Here is a 16,919-nt window from a genome sequence, read left to right as displayed (position 1 = left end):
CTTGCACTTGTATATGCTATATTTAACTTGCAGACTAGACTATTCCCCCTCATTAAAATCTCCTGGTTGCTGAACTTCATTAAGACAAATGGATTCATCTGTATTTTCACTCCCTTTGGCTAGGAGGTCAATACATGATGTCAGCAGGAAAGGGTAAGGATGCTGAGCACTCTGAAACACTTCTAGAGACGCTCAGGCAGGAGCCAGCTGCCACGGCCCTGCCAGGTGCATTATGCTCTCGGCTTTAATAAACATTTGCGACTTGCACGGTAGCTGTGTGCATTAATAGCCTCAGCTGTTCAAGACCTGCACTCTGCAACAGTTATCACTGGCACTGGACCCTGTACTCAGAGAACATGGGATCCAGCAGAAAGACAACAGAACAAGGAAAGATGAATGAACGCTGAGCCCACAAGTAGGCAAGGATGGCAACCAAGAAAGAAAAAGAAGCCAGAGTATAGCCAACCTTTTTTTTTCTTTTAATTAGAGTATATTATACTTCAAACTTGATACACTAGAAATTGGCAATGCAACGTAAGATGCAGAGGAAAATACCAGTTACTGTCAAAATGACCCTGTACAGCCTTGTAATGCAAAAGCTTTTTACAATACAAATTTTCAGTAATGTACACAAACCTTGACAGTATGAGCATCTGAACATGAGGAGTTAAAAAAAAAGAAAGAAAGAAAGAGAGAAAGAGAGAAAGAAAAGAAAAGACAGGAGAGAAAAAGTGCTTAGAACCCTACCTGCATCGCTAAATGGAAAGCAAGCCAGCTCTCCTGGGAGAACACATAGTGAGAACCCAAAGTTGCTAGGCGACTTTCTCAAAGGTGTTAGTGTTTCCATGGGAAGGAAATCTACAGAACACATCCTTCCCCGAGCATCAAACTGCAAACCAGATTCGGGGGGCACATTTTATCTAGGTGGACTCTGAAAAATGCTGTAGATTTTCTTTCTTTTTTTTTTATTAATAACAACAACAATAATATAAAAAGTCAAACAAACTGCAAACACACGTTTTCTCACTCAGAAAACTTTTTATAATTTACCAGAAAGATTGATGTCTCTTTCCAAAGTGCTAAAAAAGTTGCCCAATTACATTAAGCATTACTAAGTCATTCAAATACAGGTTCAGTGGCAAGCAATGAAATGCACGGCATTTGAGCAGTAAGCGTCTCCGCCCACCTCCCCTCTCGCACAGTCCCACCTGAAGACCTCTTATTGCACAAGTGACATGCTGTAAAACCTAGGGTCCTCGTGGTCAGGGACACCCATTCAGGTTCTTAACCTGCTGGTGCTTCTGTGAGTCACCTTTCTGCCAACCTCTAGGGGGTGGGGTGGGGTCACTGTGGTTCCCCTCTCCCTTATCACTGAACCTGCAGTTTTGAAAACATTATTAGCCAAGTGGCACATTCTCCATTAAATGGGGATAAAGACATAACTTTAAAACAAAAAAAGCAAAAGCAAATAAAAAAACAACAAACCCACCCATAAACCCACTGACCTTGGGGGCATATTGTCCAGAAATGTCTATAGTGTCTTTTACTGAGATATTGACATGGTGAGTTGAACATCGGGTTAAACAAGGCCAAGAGCAAAGGTCTCTGCTGGAGAATGACTGAGGCTTTGGGGCCTTTCTGGCCTAGCTGGTTGGTCTCCCTGCTTTGTGGACATCTCTGTAGTGTGAACTTGTTTGCCAGGGCCCTAACCAGACCCCTCATCCACGGCTGGATGTCAGGTGGGGAGGGAAGCAGGGCCCTGCTAGGTTTGGAGAGGGAGGCTGCGAGGGTATAAGGAGCTGATGATGTAGACTGTTCAGTCTCTTCCTGTCCGACTGCATTCACTTCAGGGAAGCAATCGCGACTAGAGGAAGAACATCAGGGAGGCTTTTATTTCCCCCGGTTAAAGTAACAAAAAGAAAGGTGGGTATTATCGAGGATAACACAGTGTGGGAAAGAGCATTCCTCCTGGACACCAGTTCTTCCGCTGATAAATAATACAGAACCAACCTTTCATATAACAAACTTCCCATTTTTATACAAAGCACATTTCTTCCCGCTCCTTCAGCCTGTTGCATACTGGAAATTCTGCTGTCTTACAAATCCAAGCAGTGAACATATTCAGACAAAGATTTTCTTTTTCTTTTCCTTTTTAAACCACCTATTACTTTTTTAAAAGATGAGCAAGGGGCTATGCAACTGAATCATACCTTCTCCTGCCGCAATAAAGTGCTGCACAGAAACTGCCATTTTAATGACCATAAAATAAGAGCTTTAAATAAGTATAAAGTCAGCTCCTAGCAGGTTACATCTGCTAGGCGTTAACAAAATGGAATACGGGGTTACTAATACATGGAGGGTACACTCTAGCCAGAGGCTCTGCACACAGTGGGGCATCCTGGGGCATCGTCTGAGGCACAGGACTAAGCAGCACCTATTTGTTCTGTCCTTCCTTGTACGTCAAAGAGGTCACAGCTAAATTGTCAAACATACAGTCTACTCATTCCATAAAAAAGGTACCTTTCCTTCCTTTCCTTGTACTCATCCCTTTCCCCCAAAGAGAAACAAACTCGTGCAAGGCCAGCGCACTGTGCAAAGCTGCCGTTTCTTTTTAGTCTGAGCATTTACACCCAGAGTTCATCCGAACCCCTTTAATCTCCTTGGCTGGATTTATCAACCATAAACATTTCCACTCATACAGTTTTTTCCTGCAGACAATGATAACAACTGAATCAATATCTCACACACACACACACACACACACACACACTCTTACACACGCACACGTTCTGCCCTTTAAAAAGGATGCACTCCTTTGTGTGTGTGCACGTGTTGTGTTTGTGTGCAAATGTGTGTACGCACATGCTCATGCGTGCACATGCATGCACTTCATGTGGGCACACACATAGAACACCCAGGTTTTGTGATGTCAGCTGTGGAGTTTTGAGGCATTTCTTAAGAGATCTGTCACTTGACTCTACCCATCTTCCTAAGTAGAGAGCTGAACTCCAGGCTTTGAGCACTCTATTGGAAATATCCTGGCACCCTGCAGATCTTCATCCACTGAGCACCAGGCCCTACCACTCTGTAGTCATAAAATAGAGAAGGGAAGGCAGTGGAGGATGTGGGGAGAAAGTCGTCGATGAACAATCAGGATGGGAAGTCAAGACTGTTCATCACTGTCAAAGAGGCCAGTATAAAAAGAATGTGCAATAGAAATGTCATGACATATACACACACACACCACACATATACCACATACACATACACACACACACGCACATACACACATGCACACACACATACCCTAAACATACACACTTTTTCTTTCCCAATCCACAAATGCCCACAAGACCCCACTCACCCAACAGAAAACCCAATGTACCAGTGGAGAAGCTTCCAAGTGCTCACTGCTATTAAGGACACTCTCTTTAGGGGTTAACACGACAAAATTCCTTTCAGAGAGAAGTACGGAAGAGGGCTGAAGTGGGAGTGATGGCTGGGGAGGCATGCCTCTGAAGGTAGACGTAGGCAGCAGATCACCTCTCTGAAGATTGGATAAAGCAGCTTTTAGGTCAATAGGTATACATACAGAGCCAATTCTCTATTCCTTACTAAAGATATACAGTACACATGGTCCAGACCCCTGGGGCCTGAAGGTTTTGCAGCAACATACACCTGCTGGGGTTGTGTTTTAAGTTTTGTGGGTTTTTGTCTGTTCCTGTCTCTGTCTCTTGGTTTTTGGTACAGAACGCGGCTGTCCTCAGACAGTCCCTGCTCTTTCTCTTAGTCCAAGATAGGCAAGGAAGGAGTGTTTGGGTGAGGGGATGCTGGGAGGCGCAGTCTGAGGTCGGGGAGGGTGGAATGTGAGATCCAGGTGGTTTCTGGGATACAACATTGTTAAGGGAATGAGATGGGCAACATCTGAGTTCCGGTATTTGTCAAGATGCAGCGGGGAGCCACTGAAAGCCAAGGCCTTGAGTGCCAGGTTGGGCTCTGAGCTGCTGCCGTGGGCTGCTGACAAGGCCACGGTCTGCAGAGCCTGAGAGGCAGACATGACTGACAGTGGGGACAAGAGACTCCGGCCACCCCCCACAACCAGGAGTGGGGCTCCAGGGCCAGCTGGCTCTCTGGATGCTGGACTCAGGCCTTTCTTGTCCTCCTCAGGGCCGTCTCCATTCTGGTGCTTCTTCACATGGCGGCTGAAGACAAAAGGGTGTGTGGTCTTGAACAGGCACTCTCCGCAGCTGAAGGTCTGGCGGGGGGCGTGCTTCAGCTTCTTGTGCAGGTTAAGATTGTCCTTGCGCTTGCAGCTGTAGCTGCACTGGTCACAGTGGAAGGGCCGCTCCCCGGTGTGCACGCGCACGTGCTCGATGAGCTTGTTGGCCGTCTTAGACAGGTAGCCGCACTGCTCACACTTGTAGTGGTTGCCCAGGCGATGCTCGCGGGTGTGCGTCTCCAGCTCCAGCTGGTTGGCCTTCACTGTCTGGCAGATCCGGCACTTGTACTCCATCTTGTAGTGGGTCTTGAGGTGGCACTCCATGGCAGCAGGGCGGTTGGTGGAATAAATGCAGAATGGGCACCTGCCAGGGCAAGAAGCAGTTGGAGGGAGCTTTAGTATGGAAGGTCCACGAGGAACCCTGTATCTCCCCTCCTCACCAGCCTGCTCTGGGTCAGCCCTTGGGTCCCCCAAGGCCTGGCCTGCTCGGCCCTGCCACCTCTCACATGGCCCTGCTTGGCTTCACTGCAGACAGTGCAGTCCAGGTTAACAGGGAGCTCTGGGCGGTCCACTTAGCTGGTTTGGGGGCTCTAGGCTGCAGCAGCAGAGGCCAGTCCTCTCAAAGGAGCAGAGGACTTGAGGAGTAGATAAAACTGGTACTCCCCTCCTGCCCCCACCCAGCCCCTGGGGCCCTCTCCACCCCCTCCCCCACTGGACATGGCAGAAGTCCGGGCTTCCTGACCTCCCCTCTAGATGGGAGCAACACAAAGAGTCGACTTCTCATGCACCACACCAAGCACACGCAGAGAGGCTGAGAGGTTTAAAGAACAGCGTATAGGGAGAGCTACCTCCAGCAAACAGAAAGTCACAGGAGTCAGAGTCGTGCTTATTCAAGGGGTGTTAGGATGAAAAGGCCTGTGCGTGTCCCTCTGTGTGCCACTGGTGTGCGCGAGTGCGTGTGCGTATGTGTGTGCGCACATGCGTGTGTGTACCAACATCATGTGGACTCTCAGAATGTTTTCTCCTACAGTACCGGTTCCTCATTAGGAATGGGGGGTAAGGACCATGGTAGGGGCCTGGGAGAAGGAAGCCCGCGCAATGCCCCCTCTGCTCATGAAGAATGAGGAGGACCGGGGCTGCTCTCCAGAGTCTGAAGGCACTCTTAGGACATAGTCATGTCATAGAAATGCCAGTGATCCAACTGGAACATAAATTCTCTGAGGGGAGGACTTTTTTGAGATTTCTTTTGCATTCTCTTCAGTGCTCAGAAGAGCACTCCGGAATACTGAGTCATGAGCTGAGCATCTTTATGGATAACTGAGGTAGATTCACGATGGTTGGCTGAGTCCCAGCTCTGGCTCCTGACTGGGCTCTAGTGTGTTCTCTAGCACAAGGTCTGGGTATCTCTGGCTTGGGTTCTCTATTCTTTCCACCATGAATTACGCTACCACCGGGCCTGTCCCTGTCAGGGAGGCTGTGGGGAGTGGGGTGGGTATGTTTACAGATCTGCTGGGCTTCAATTTTGGAAGCTGCCAGGTTTGAGTTTGTGGCTTATAGGACAATGTAGCATGTGTGCTCTTTCCAAAAAAGAATGCAGAAGCCTGAGTGGCTGCCTCAGCTTGGTCTCAGCTCCTGCAAGGCAGGGCTCACAAGGGGGCTGTCCTCAGAGGGTTGGAGAGACGTTCAGCAGAGCCCAACACAATCAGGTGCACCGTGCACTGGCTCCTCAGCACCAAGCTTGCCATTAGCCCTTGAACCTCAGCTCACAAAAGAGTGCACAAAGATATGAAGCCCATTCCCAGGTCAAGTGCACACACAACCCCTACGCCAAGCTGGGCCTTACCTAGAGGAGTCTGACACTCACCACTGTCCTGAGCTACGGCAAAAGAAAAATAATAGTATAATCTTATTTGATCTGCATTATGAACAGGATATAGAGTACAAGCAGTCCCATCACAGAAAAGCATTTAGACATCGGCGGTCTGCCTCACGTTAAGGATGTTTCTGGGACCCTCAGCTCAATCTGTTATTTCACTGCTCGGGCAAAGCACCGGGGCTTCTCCATGCTCCCATTATTTATCTTAAAGACACTTTCTGAGGAAAATTAATTCTCTGACATTGCAAAAGAAACAAAAACAAAACTCATTGTATAGCCAGAAGGCATTATCAATATTTTTTTTTTCAAATTGTTCTTCTATTTGGTCATCCTAGAACATGAACTATCATACAGGGGACAGTTGGCACCAACAGGCAGTGTCTGGCCCAGGAAAAGCACTGAGGTCATCCTGAGGGCTCCCTGGTGCATCAGAGGCTCAGGCCTGCTCAGGGTTCCAAAAGGTGAGCTGCAAGGTCACACGTAGCTTGGGCATGACTGAGCTACCACAAGGCAACGATACGACTCCATTCACAGGAGGCCGGGTTCTTCTTTTTAATAAAGAATATACAAATTTCGAGAAAGAGGTGGAGGGTTTAAACTCAAAGTCCCTGCTGAGCTTCTGCTGGGCATTTCCCATCTACTGGTTGAATGAATTATAAAATCATCCTCTTGTCTATGGCCCGCCCACCTACACATCCCCAAGGGTAGCTCCAAAAGAGATGGGATTGGCAGTTGGTGCCGTTCCTCAACTCCCCTCCCCCCTTTTTTGTTCTTTTGTTTTTGTTTTTCAGAGGATGCCATGGCCAGCCAGCCCCACTCCACCCCCAATGCCCTGCTCCAGGTCCCTGTGGGCTCTCCAACTCTTACCCATTCATGAGGCATTGTGAGTTTCAAGGATAAAAATATTTTAAAATGAAAGACCCCTCCCCTGCTTATATTAAGAAAATAAAAGATAAAGTGTCCCTGATTCTTTTAACTACACAGTGATTTCAGATTAAAAAATGCCTTGACAATTGCATCTTTCTGTAGCTAACTATTTGATGCTTCCATTTCTTTACTAGATCTAAAGTGTCTTGTGACAGTGACTCTGCTTCCAGAATCCCTGGAAGATTAAACTCTGGTAGTTCTGGGATATAGATTTCTTAAGGTGGAAATGATATTTTACTCTTCACGAGTCCTTTACCACCTATGGTCAGGCTAGTTGAACAGTTTGCTTGGAAATAACTTATGGGTCTCACTAGGCCAGGGGCCGTGTCCAAATACTGCCGAGTAAGGATGACGCTCCTTGTCTAGATCTTTTGGGAAGGCATCAGCATGTCTGCACAAAGACGAGAAGCACCTGATGTTGCCTCTTGTCTGATCAAACCAACAAGGTCCTACTTTGGGGGCTGGTGCTGAAGAGCTAAATATGTATCAGGCCATCTTAAAAAAAAATAAATGCAGTAACTTGCAGTGACAACTGAGGAATGCTCGATGCATGGGATGCTAGCCTGGCATCCATTAAAGTCAAATCCACTGCAGTAGGAGTCTACTCTTTCATGCTGGGCCGACACTTTGTGCTCTTCCTTGCTGTGAGCCTGGGGTACTTGTGAAGTGGCTTTTCCTGCTGGTGTGTGTTGACTCCCCTGAGGATAGCTGGAATCCCATCCAGCCAGAGGCATCAGGTCTTTCTGACTAAATCCCCTCATACTATGCTCCCCAATTCTGTGACCCCCAAAACCTTCATGGGGGGATTGAGTAGGGCAGGAGAAAGGGGTGCTGAATAACAACTCAAGAAAAGATTCTGTACTTGCTTGCCTTACTTGAGCCCACCGGTGGGGACAGTGTGGCATTTCTTATGCTCCAGCAGCTGTTCGGGAGTCTTCATGAACTTGTGGCACACATCACACTCAAACATCCGGGTGATGAGGTGGATTTGCAGATGGCGCTCAAACATATTCTTCGTCTTGCAGACAAAGTTGCAAAAAACGCATTCGAACCCTGAAAGGACCGAAGCTGGGTGTAGGAGTGTGTGGGGAAGCGCGGCAGGCAGGCAGGCAGGCAGGCATGGGGTGGGGGTGGGGGTGGACTCCCCTTCCTTCCAACCCTGCGTCTTGTAACACATACCTCTGTCTAGGCACCATCCCTAAGTCACCATATTAAAAAGGCTCAGCATTCAGCTTCAGAGTCCATGTCCCCCTCCTGTCTCCACCCCGTATTTGAGCACAAATCAAGGACTCCTTTCCGGTAGCAAGTACCACACTGCAGTTTGCTTTCCTTGAGAATGGTCACTTTCCAGACTAGGTCACAAGAGTGGTCAGGGTGAGCAGGCCACGTCTACCCTTCTCACCTTTCTCTGGCTTTTCCTCGTTGTTCAGTGAGGGCTGGCTCCCAGGCACCACAGAGATGACCAGCAAGTTGTTCCCGCCCTTGTTTTTCTGGGAGCTGTCTGAGTCATCCTTGCCATTGGCTGAATCACTCAGAGTTGACAGGGAGGACGAGGAGGGGCTGTTAGATTCACTGGGGGTCTTCCTATCATCCCCTGGGAAACGAAAACAAGGCAGGTGTGTTATTTGGGAGAGAAGCCCTTAAGACGATGGCAGGTGAGGGAGGGTCAACTGTACCTGGGGGCTCTGTACTTCCTGTCCCCCCAGGGCACCACTGGCTGGGAGCCTGGTTCTAGTGCAGCCCTGGCAAGGGCATGTGTAGTGTGTTGAGCCCAGACTGTGGGCGTTTGTTAAGGTGGATAGCACATGTCCCTGAGCTCCGCCCAGGATCTGTTAACACTTTAGATGCTTGTCTCATAGTTTGTTCTCCCAGATTTCTTAGGTCTGAGGATGTAGGTCAGTATTCCAGAGTGAATTTAGCATACATGAGGTCTGGGTTCAATCCACAGTGTGTGTACAACACACACATTTCACACCTCTCTATTGTCGTTCCTACTTTGCAGAGGGCCAAACTTGGCCCAGATCTGATGTGACTTCTGAACCAAGTCTCAGTATGTTCACACTCCTCAGCAGACACTGGACTCTGCCTCAGTGCAAGGCATAAAGAAATTAACAAGTTATTCAAACCTAATGTCATGAGATGTTTGCATCTGCTAATGCCTGAGCTTCAGGGATTAGATCTCAGGTTGCTACTGAAACAGCTACAAACCAGAATGTATCAAACAACAACTTTCACAACACTGGACGTGAGGCAGTGAAAAACCTGGTCTCTGTGGGACAGGACAGAGGAGGCAAGCCCTACAATGACTTAGTTCCTTGCCCTAGGTTGCAGGACAGAAAGAGGGACACGAGAGGAGCCCAATGGACTTTCCTCAGGAAGAGATGCAGCCAAGGGTCTGGGGAGGTCACAATGGACAGACACAGCAGAACACAGTGTCAACAAAGAGCAGGTGCACAGAGAACAATACCCAGAGACCTGCAGAGGTCAGGAGACACCGGTCAGAGTAGGGTGTGAGCAGCTACCATGACTGGAGTGGGAAAGGCCACCTAAGAACATGGATGGCTGCATAGGGCTGGCACTCCGTGGGTGTCAGTGCTGTTCCCAGCAGCAAGATCAGAACAATGCATCATCCGTGGGCATTAGGGAGGATGCTGAGAAAAGACTTTGAAAAGGGAGGAACAACTAGTCCCCAATAGATAAATACCTAGTGATCCACAACTGCCTATCAAGTCATAGAGGAAAGATGCCAAAATATCAGGGCTTCCAAGTCCTATGTGCTAAATAAAGGTCAACAATCCTAAGAGGAACAACAGATACATAACTGAACCGCCAGCATGATAAAAACACAAAGATTATCAGATATGCAAAGAAACAAGAAAAACCAGCTCAAAACCGGAAGGAGAACCAACCAATCAAAGGCAAGCAAGAACAGGCAGAGTTTTATAGTTTGTAGCAGAGAACATTTTAATTATATTTCGGATGTCCCAAAAGTTAGGTAAACACATGGAAGATATGGAGAGGGATCCAAATGACATTTCCACAGATGAAGACACACGCTGTGTGGTCCTCACTAGAGGATTGCACAGCACAAAGTGTTGGATAGTTTCATATCAACTTGACACAAAGTATAGTCATCTGACAGGAGGGAACCTTAATTAAGGCCAGGCTGCAGGCAAGCCTTGTAGAGTATTTTCTTAATTAGTGATTGCGGGGTGAGGGTCCAGCCCACTGTGGGTGGGGCCATTCCAGGGCTGGTAGTCCTCGGTTCCATAAGAAAGCAGAATGGGCAAGCCGCAGGGAACAAGCCTAAGCAGTGCCCTGCTTTACTGCCTCGGGTCCTGCCTCCAGGTTCCTGGCCTGCTTGACTTCCTGTCCTGACTTCCCTTGATGAGGAGGAACAATGATCTGGAAGTGTGAGCCAAACAAACTCCTCCTTCCCCAACTTGCTTTTTGGTTGTGGTGTTTTTGTTGCAGCAATAGAAACCGTAAGTAAGACAATGAGTAACCTCAGGTAAAGGCTACAGAAAAGGTCTGCAGTGGAGCAGAACAGAGAACCCTCCCAGATGAAAAGAGCCCCAGTAAGCTGGGACTGCGCCAGTGAGGTGCTCCAGTGAGGTGCTCCAGGCAACTTTAGATGAGACCGACTTGAGGCTCTGATTAGTTGGCCAAGGCAGAACTTTTCCTTTGCTTGTTTCTTTGAGACAGGGTCTTTGTAACCCTGGCTATCCTGGAACTCACTATGTACCTCAGGCTTGCCTTTAACAGAACTCCGCCTGCTTCTGCATCCATATTCCTAAGATTAAAGGCATGTGCCACCATGTCAACTAATGACAATTTTTTTCCTTTGGTTTTTCAAGACACAGTTTCCCAGTGTAGCCCTGGCTGTCCTGAAACTCACTCTGTAGACCAAGCTGTCCTTGAACTCACAGAGACCCACCTGCCTCTGCCTCCCTAGTGCTACACGACCACCTGGCTGACAGTTTTTTTGAGATAATCAAGATGTTTCTTATTTGTGGAACACCATAAGGCCCAGAATCTAAGATGCTCAATGAACTCCAAGCACAAAAAACCATGAAGAGCGAAGAATGCATAGCCATCACCCCATCACTCAGAAACTGAGGCAGGACTGTGAGCTAGCTCAGTATCTGTTTGGACTAGACAGTGAGACCCTGTCTGAAAAAGAAGATCTCTCTCTCTCAAGAGACACAGGGAGATCATTATATTGCTTAAAACAGGAAAAGAAAGAAAAAAAAAACCACAACAAAACCCCCCAAACCCAGAGCCTAGTGTGAGTCATGGTTGTATCCCAGAACTCAAGGCTGAGTGAGGAGGACAGAGAGACTGAGGTCAGTTTGACCTCCATAGTTATTTACTGTCTAAAATGAAGTAAAATAGAAGAAAGAAGAAAAGGAAAAAGGAAGAAAGAGAAAATTCCCAGGAACAACCATAAGCAAAGAGCTATAGCTTCCCACAGGAACAATCCGTCAGAAGGACACGGAGCAACATCTTCAGAGGAATGAAAGACTGTCAGATTTCAGGCCTGCTGAAAAGATATCATAAAAATGAAGGACAAACAAGCAAAGCTGACGTTGAAAACAATGGCGGAAACCATCGCCTGCAGACTTGAACCTAAGACAAAAAGTCTGGAAACAGGAAAAGAGCAGCTGACGCCGGCCGGAAGTGGGGTTTCGGGAGGTGCTGGAGGCAGTGAGTGAGCAGGGAAAGTCGTGTCTTCTTATTTTAGCATCTCTGTAGGATAATCAAAGTATTGGTGCTTACCGCCAACTAACAGGCTTAGAGCCCATCTGAGAGGAGAAGTCCAAAACCACCAGAGAGGCCATTAGGGGAAGGTGGGAGTGTGTCACTGTGGGCTTCTGCTGGGGAGTAGTATAGTCGTGAGGAAAGATACTGGACTGTAGGTCATGTAGTATGAATGTTGGCTTAAATACCTTCCTAGCAATTGAACTTGCTAATGCACAGATCTAGGTTAGTAGAACTGTGGCCAAACCTCTAAGAGCAGTAGTAAACGGGAAACTCTTGGGGCCACAGGGGTCAGCAAATGATAGCCCATGGACTCACACTAGCATCCTGCTCTTGTAGATCATTTTACTGAAACATGACTATTCACCTGTGTATTAGAGTCTAGGATTTTCCTGAGCTGTGTCAAAATAAGGACACAAAGGTAGGCAGGTAGGGAAGGGGGAAGGTAGATCTGGAAGGGTTTGGGGTGTGTGTGTGCGATATGATCAAATCCACTGCATCTCTAAGAATTCATTAAATATAATAAAAGGGACAGAAACGGGAAGGCCTGAATCATTTACCATCTGGTTGTATGGAAACTCTGGCTTGCAGCATCTAGACGTATAAATGTTATCTCTTTCTGATAGCAGCCACTGCCCGAGAGACTTCTAATATATTAGACAAGAAACTTCTTTAATGTGTTTCCCTCGTGGCTTCTGTCCTCCCAGCTAGTCTGGAAGCTCTGGCAGCTCAGAGGGAACATGGTCTACCCTGTGCATCCTGTGGTACTGAGGGTGTGTGTTTTGCCTTGCTTAACTGTGAGCGTGAAGTTTCCATCGAGGACAGTTGATGCCAAGCTAATGTCTTCCTGAGGTGAGTGGTGGAGAGACGTTCAGGGAAACACTGGGGTGAAGAAGGTTTCACGAGTCAGTGTTTAACAGACAGGACAAAAGAAAGAATTGCAAAGCCAAGTGGGAACCAGAGAGGCTGGCCTTTCCCTCCATTAGCCATCCCAGAAATGCCGAATTTAATTTGTCTTCCATGTGGGCCTCCCAGCTTACCTACTTCCCACAGTGCTAATGTGGTTATAGTCAGACAACCGACTGTAAAAATGGCACCTTCTCACTCCACATAATGACTCTCTGTGGACCTCCAAGTCAGAGCTGCTCAACTTACTGACAAAAACGAACTTTTATTGCTGTTGGCACCAGTGAGCCAAAGTGGTCAGAGAAGCGGGATCCTTCTTGGCCATATACATTATCAGCATGACTGTCAGCAAGTCCCCTTCCTGGGTCCTTTCAGAGCCAGCAATGCGATCGATGGGCTGACCCCACACCCAGGATTGGCAGTAAGCAACATCGGCTTTTAGTTTGTAAGCACCACAAATTGGGGGTGGAAGAGCAGTCCCTGTCAGTCTGGCTTAAGGACTCTGTGCTGCTGTCATTCCTACCATCCATTCTGAGGGTTGGTATAATTACACGGAGAAGTCAGAGTGTTAGCATCATTAAATGGAAGACGTTGACCAGAGCGGCAAGAGGCCTTAAATGAAAGGCAAGCACTTGCCAAGCCTCGCTAGGTTGGTTTCAGAAGAACAGGGGTAGTCTGAACAGACATACCATGTGTGTCATTTCGGAGCACCCAAGAACCTACAGATTAGGGGGACAGTGCCCTGGGACAGCAGACAGAAAGGTCCAAGGCCATACCAAGTGTCCTGCAGGTCTGCCAGAACAACAAGGAGACAGACAGCAGGAGGTGGCACAAAGCCTGCTCTGGGCTGAGTGTCTGAATCCACACCCACTCAGTGACCTGTGTGGAACCCGCCACTCCTCAGCTTCTCTCTACATTGTGATATTAGCAAAATTCACATTAGAGGCTTACTGCTGGCTGAGGTGAGCAGGCAAGGCACCAGCCTGGGGCAGAAGAGCCCAGTGACTATCACGTGCGGCGTGACAACCAGGAACAGGTGAGGAATGGGCATGCAGCTCCGTGTCTGCAGCAAATTCCAGGTCTGTGCAGTCATGAGATCACGCCTCAGTGCTTGCCTCTGTGGGGTGCAGGGGGTGGAAATGGACAGGGGTGGTTTACCTGTGTGCTTGGTGCCAATATGAGTCTTTATCTCTGCTTCCTCCATGGTGACAAAGTCGCAGGCCGTGCAGCAGATGGAAAACATCCACTGTTCCTTGTCCACATGGAGAGACATGTGGCTTACGAACTGAACATTGAGCTCCGTCTCAAATCCACACACGTGGCAACTAAAGCAGGGAAGAAGAGGGGGAGGGGAGAGTGAGACCAGCCTGTAGATGTGTGCGCTCAGGTACACAGTGGGCGGGATAACACTGGTTTCCTGTGTATTCTCTCTATCAAAAGATACGGCATCAGGAAACTCTCCTGCCTGCTGGGATGCCTCCAGAGTGGTCACGGTGCCAAACAGATTAGATGCCAGCATAATATAACAATCTCATACATGCTGTAATGATGCTAAATAATCATAAAGTTAATTAAAAACTACAGATTCCAGATGCTGCACACGACCTAACAGATTCTTTGGGCACTGAGGTTCAGGGCAGTGTTGCCAAGTGGTTGTTCACCGACAGATCAGATGATGCTGCCCACCTCAGACTCCCCCAGGTCCTGGGGCCCTTGGGTACCACGAGGAGAGCACCCAGACTGTTGTGTGGCATTCTGAGCAAGAGGCAGGCCCAGCTGTGACACCTCCTAGGAGAAGCCACTCAGACACCTAGATGCCTTGCAAGGGCAACTTGCCACCAACATCACTCCAGCATGTTTGACAGAATTTCATAGAGACTGACTACAGAGCAAGATGTAGTGTGTCCTAATGGGCAACCAAGGGACAGCACGCAGGGCCTTCTGAGCAACTGATCTCAGATCATCTTTCTTAAACCACAAGGTACTCAGCCACAGAACTGAGCACCTTAACAGCCAACCAGCCACAGAGCCCTGTGCTCTTTCTGGAGCCTGCCCTGCACAACACCTCCCAACCATTTCTCTTTCAGTTAACTCTGTAAGGGCTGCCTGAGCTAGGCAGGCATCTGTGCCAATTCAGGGCTTAGTGTAAGCAAAGAGCACATAAAAATGAAGTTAGCACATGGCTGAGGGAAGAGCTCTGTGTCCAGAACTCGGGCGAGCGGGGGCGAGGGCGGAGGGCATCAAGGCAAGGGGTCTGAGAAACTTGGGTAGGCTGCTGCAAGCTTGACCCACCTGTAGTAATAAGGGTGTTTCTTCCCATCACTGCCTTCAGAAGTGACAGCACTGACTATGTCCTCGGTGTCAGTACTCACGAGCTTCACAGAGTGCACGGTCAGGTGCTGGTTCAGGTTCGCACGGCACTTAGCAGCATAGGGGCACAAGTGGCATTTGTATTTTCTTTCCTCTGGGGGAGAAACCAAAACTGCTCTCAAAAAAGAAAAAAAAATTCAAGAGCTCACTTAAAGGAACCAATGAAGGTCGGTCCAAGTCTCCCTTTATGTGGGGGCAAAGGTCATGCCTTGAAATTGTACCTAAGCATATTCCTAGCAGTTTGCTCCTGTATCAGTACTCAACTCACAGACATTTAAAAAAAAAAAAAAAGCCCTCTCTAGGCAGCAAGGATAAGACCAAGGCTGAAGCGTGGTAGGATATGAAAGCTCAAAGCAATGTCGAAGGGGGGGAGGGGTGGGCAGAGGGCAGCTCTTTGAGTGGTTTCCTTGGAGTTCTCAGATTTGTTTGTCTTCTTGGATGCCTCACCCTTCATCCCTCATCATGACAAGGTGTGGTCCACGGGTCTAAAAGGACTCGGTGTGAGTGCGCACATGGACGTGCCTCCTTCAGGACAGGTGTACTTGCCGTGTGAGTGTGCACATGTGTCAACCAGCATCGATCTTCCTGACAAGATGTATTTGGTGCACGTGTGTGCGCATGACTGTGACCTGTGTGTCATTCTAGGGTAGGCGCTGAGCTGGAGAGAGCTAAGGAAGAAAACCCTGAGAAACCTGAAGCCAAAGAGGCTCCATCATTTTCCCTCAGCTCCACGCCTGGGCTGGCCAAGGAAGGAAAGCTAATGAAATTAAAGGGGGAAAATGACTTGTATAAAATCATTTAATTGGAAATTTTCATTTTACATAAATAAACTTTACAAATCTCAATTAATTTGTAATGGGAGTAGGCTCATAAAGCTGACTAAGGCTTTAGGAGCACTTCAGAGTGGCGTTCTGAATTCATTTGACTAATCAGACAGACGACTGCTAAGGAGCAGGCCTGTTTCCCTTAGATGAAGGCAGCAGAGGCAACAAGCCCAGCCTCGCCTCTCCTGATTTCTGGGCTTGGCCTGAAGATAATGTCTCACTTTCTTCACCAGGGCTAGGGGTTTCCATCACAACACGGGAGACCAGGTTATTTTATGGCACGCCCCTAACCACCTGATAGCTGCAGGTTCAAGGCTGGGCCTGAAGTGTGGGGAATATGTTTTAGGATTCCTGCCTCTGCAGTGAGAGATAAGGATCTGGGTGGGTCTCCGCACCAAGGTTCCACCTCCACAAATGGGGAGCGGCCCCTCCTTCTGTTACCTGTGAAGCTCCAATAGCCCTGGGATTTCCTCTTCTCAGAAGGTATGGACATATCTGGGAGAATGTGCCCAATATCTTTATTAACAATACTTCCTCCATCGGTTTTCCAAGTTCTCCTTTGTAGTGAATTTTTTCAAGTTCTTGTCCCAGTGTTATTTTGGTAATTTTGCTTGGTTATCTACCAGCTAACTTCTGTGCCAAAGAAAAGTCACGAGTCCTTTTTCTCCAACAATTCCCTCTCTCTCTTTCTAAAATAGGGTCTCACTATGTAGCCCTGAACGTCCTCCCACCAGGGATCCTGCTGCCCCTGCCTCCCATGAGCTGGGATTGAAGGCGTGCGCCACCGTGCCTGCCTCCAGTGGTTCTCCAGTGTCACTGAGATCAGCTCTGCCTTTCTTTCCCAGCTCGGACCATATCAGCTTCCCGGTCTTAATCCTGCACGGGAGAGGCTGTCTAGATTCAGGTGTTCTTTACTGACCCCCTCATTTTTTTTTCTCCTTTTGTGCTGTAGCTGTCTTAGTTGTAGGTATAAAATGTTCTCATTCCTTTAGAGATCCGATACTTGTATTTTCTTCTTCTCCTTCTTCTTCCTTTT

General features: G+C 48.1%; 1 protein-coding gene across 2 annotated transcripts in view; it reads right to left on the bottom strand.

Moving 5' to 3' along the window:
* Positions 1 to 458: 458 nt before the first annotated feature.
* Znf827 (zinc finger protein 827) overlaps positions 459 to 16,919 on the bottom strand; it is a 164,180-nt gene continuing 147,719 nt past the window's right edge. Inside the window, exons 10-15 of one of the 2 annotated variants that reach the window (XM_021170206.1) lie at positions 14,982 to 15,153; positions 13,848 to 14,014; positions 8,425 to 8,616; positions 7,898 to 8,075; positions 6,063 to 6,095; positions 459 to 4,583 (exon numbers count right to left, since the gene is read on the bottom strand). In XM_021170206.1, coding sequence (XP_021025865.1) covers positions 6,080 to 6,095; positions 7,898 to 8,075; positions 8,425 to 8,616; positions 13,848 to 14,014; positions 14,982 to 15,153 — 725 coding nt within the window. In that variant the 3' untranslated portion in view covers positions 459 to 4,583; positions 6,063 to 6,079. The remainder of the gene's footprint in view (positions 4,584 to 6,062; positions 6,096 to 7,897; positions 8,076 to 8,424; positions 8,617 to 13,847; positions 14,015 to 14,981; positions 15,154 to 16,919) is intronic. The other variant, XM_029480781.1, reaches the window with a different exon arrangement.

The sequence above is a fragment of the Mus caroli genome, chromosome 8 (assembly GCF_900094665.2).
Source record: "Mus caroli chromosome 8, CAROLI_EIJ_v1.1, whole genome shotgun sequence".
NCBI lineage: Eukaryota > Metazoa > Chordata > Mammalia > Rodentia > Muridae > Mus > Mus caroli.
Note: the sequence above shows the minus strand (reverse complement) of the source record. Positions and strands in the feature narration are given on the sequence as shown.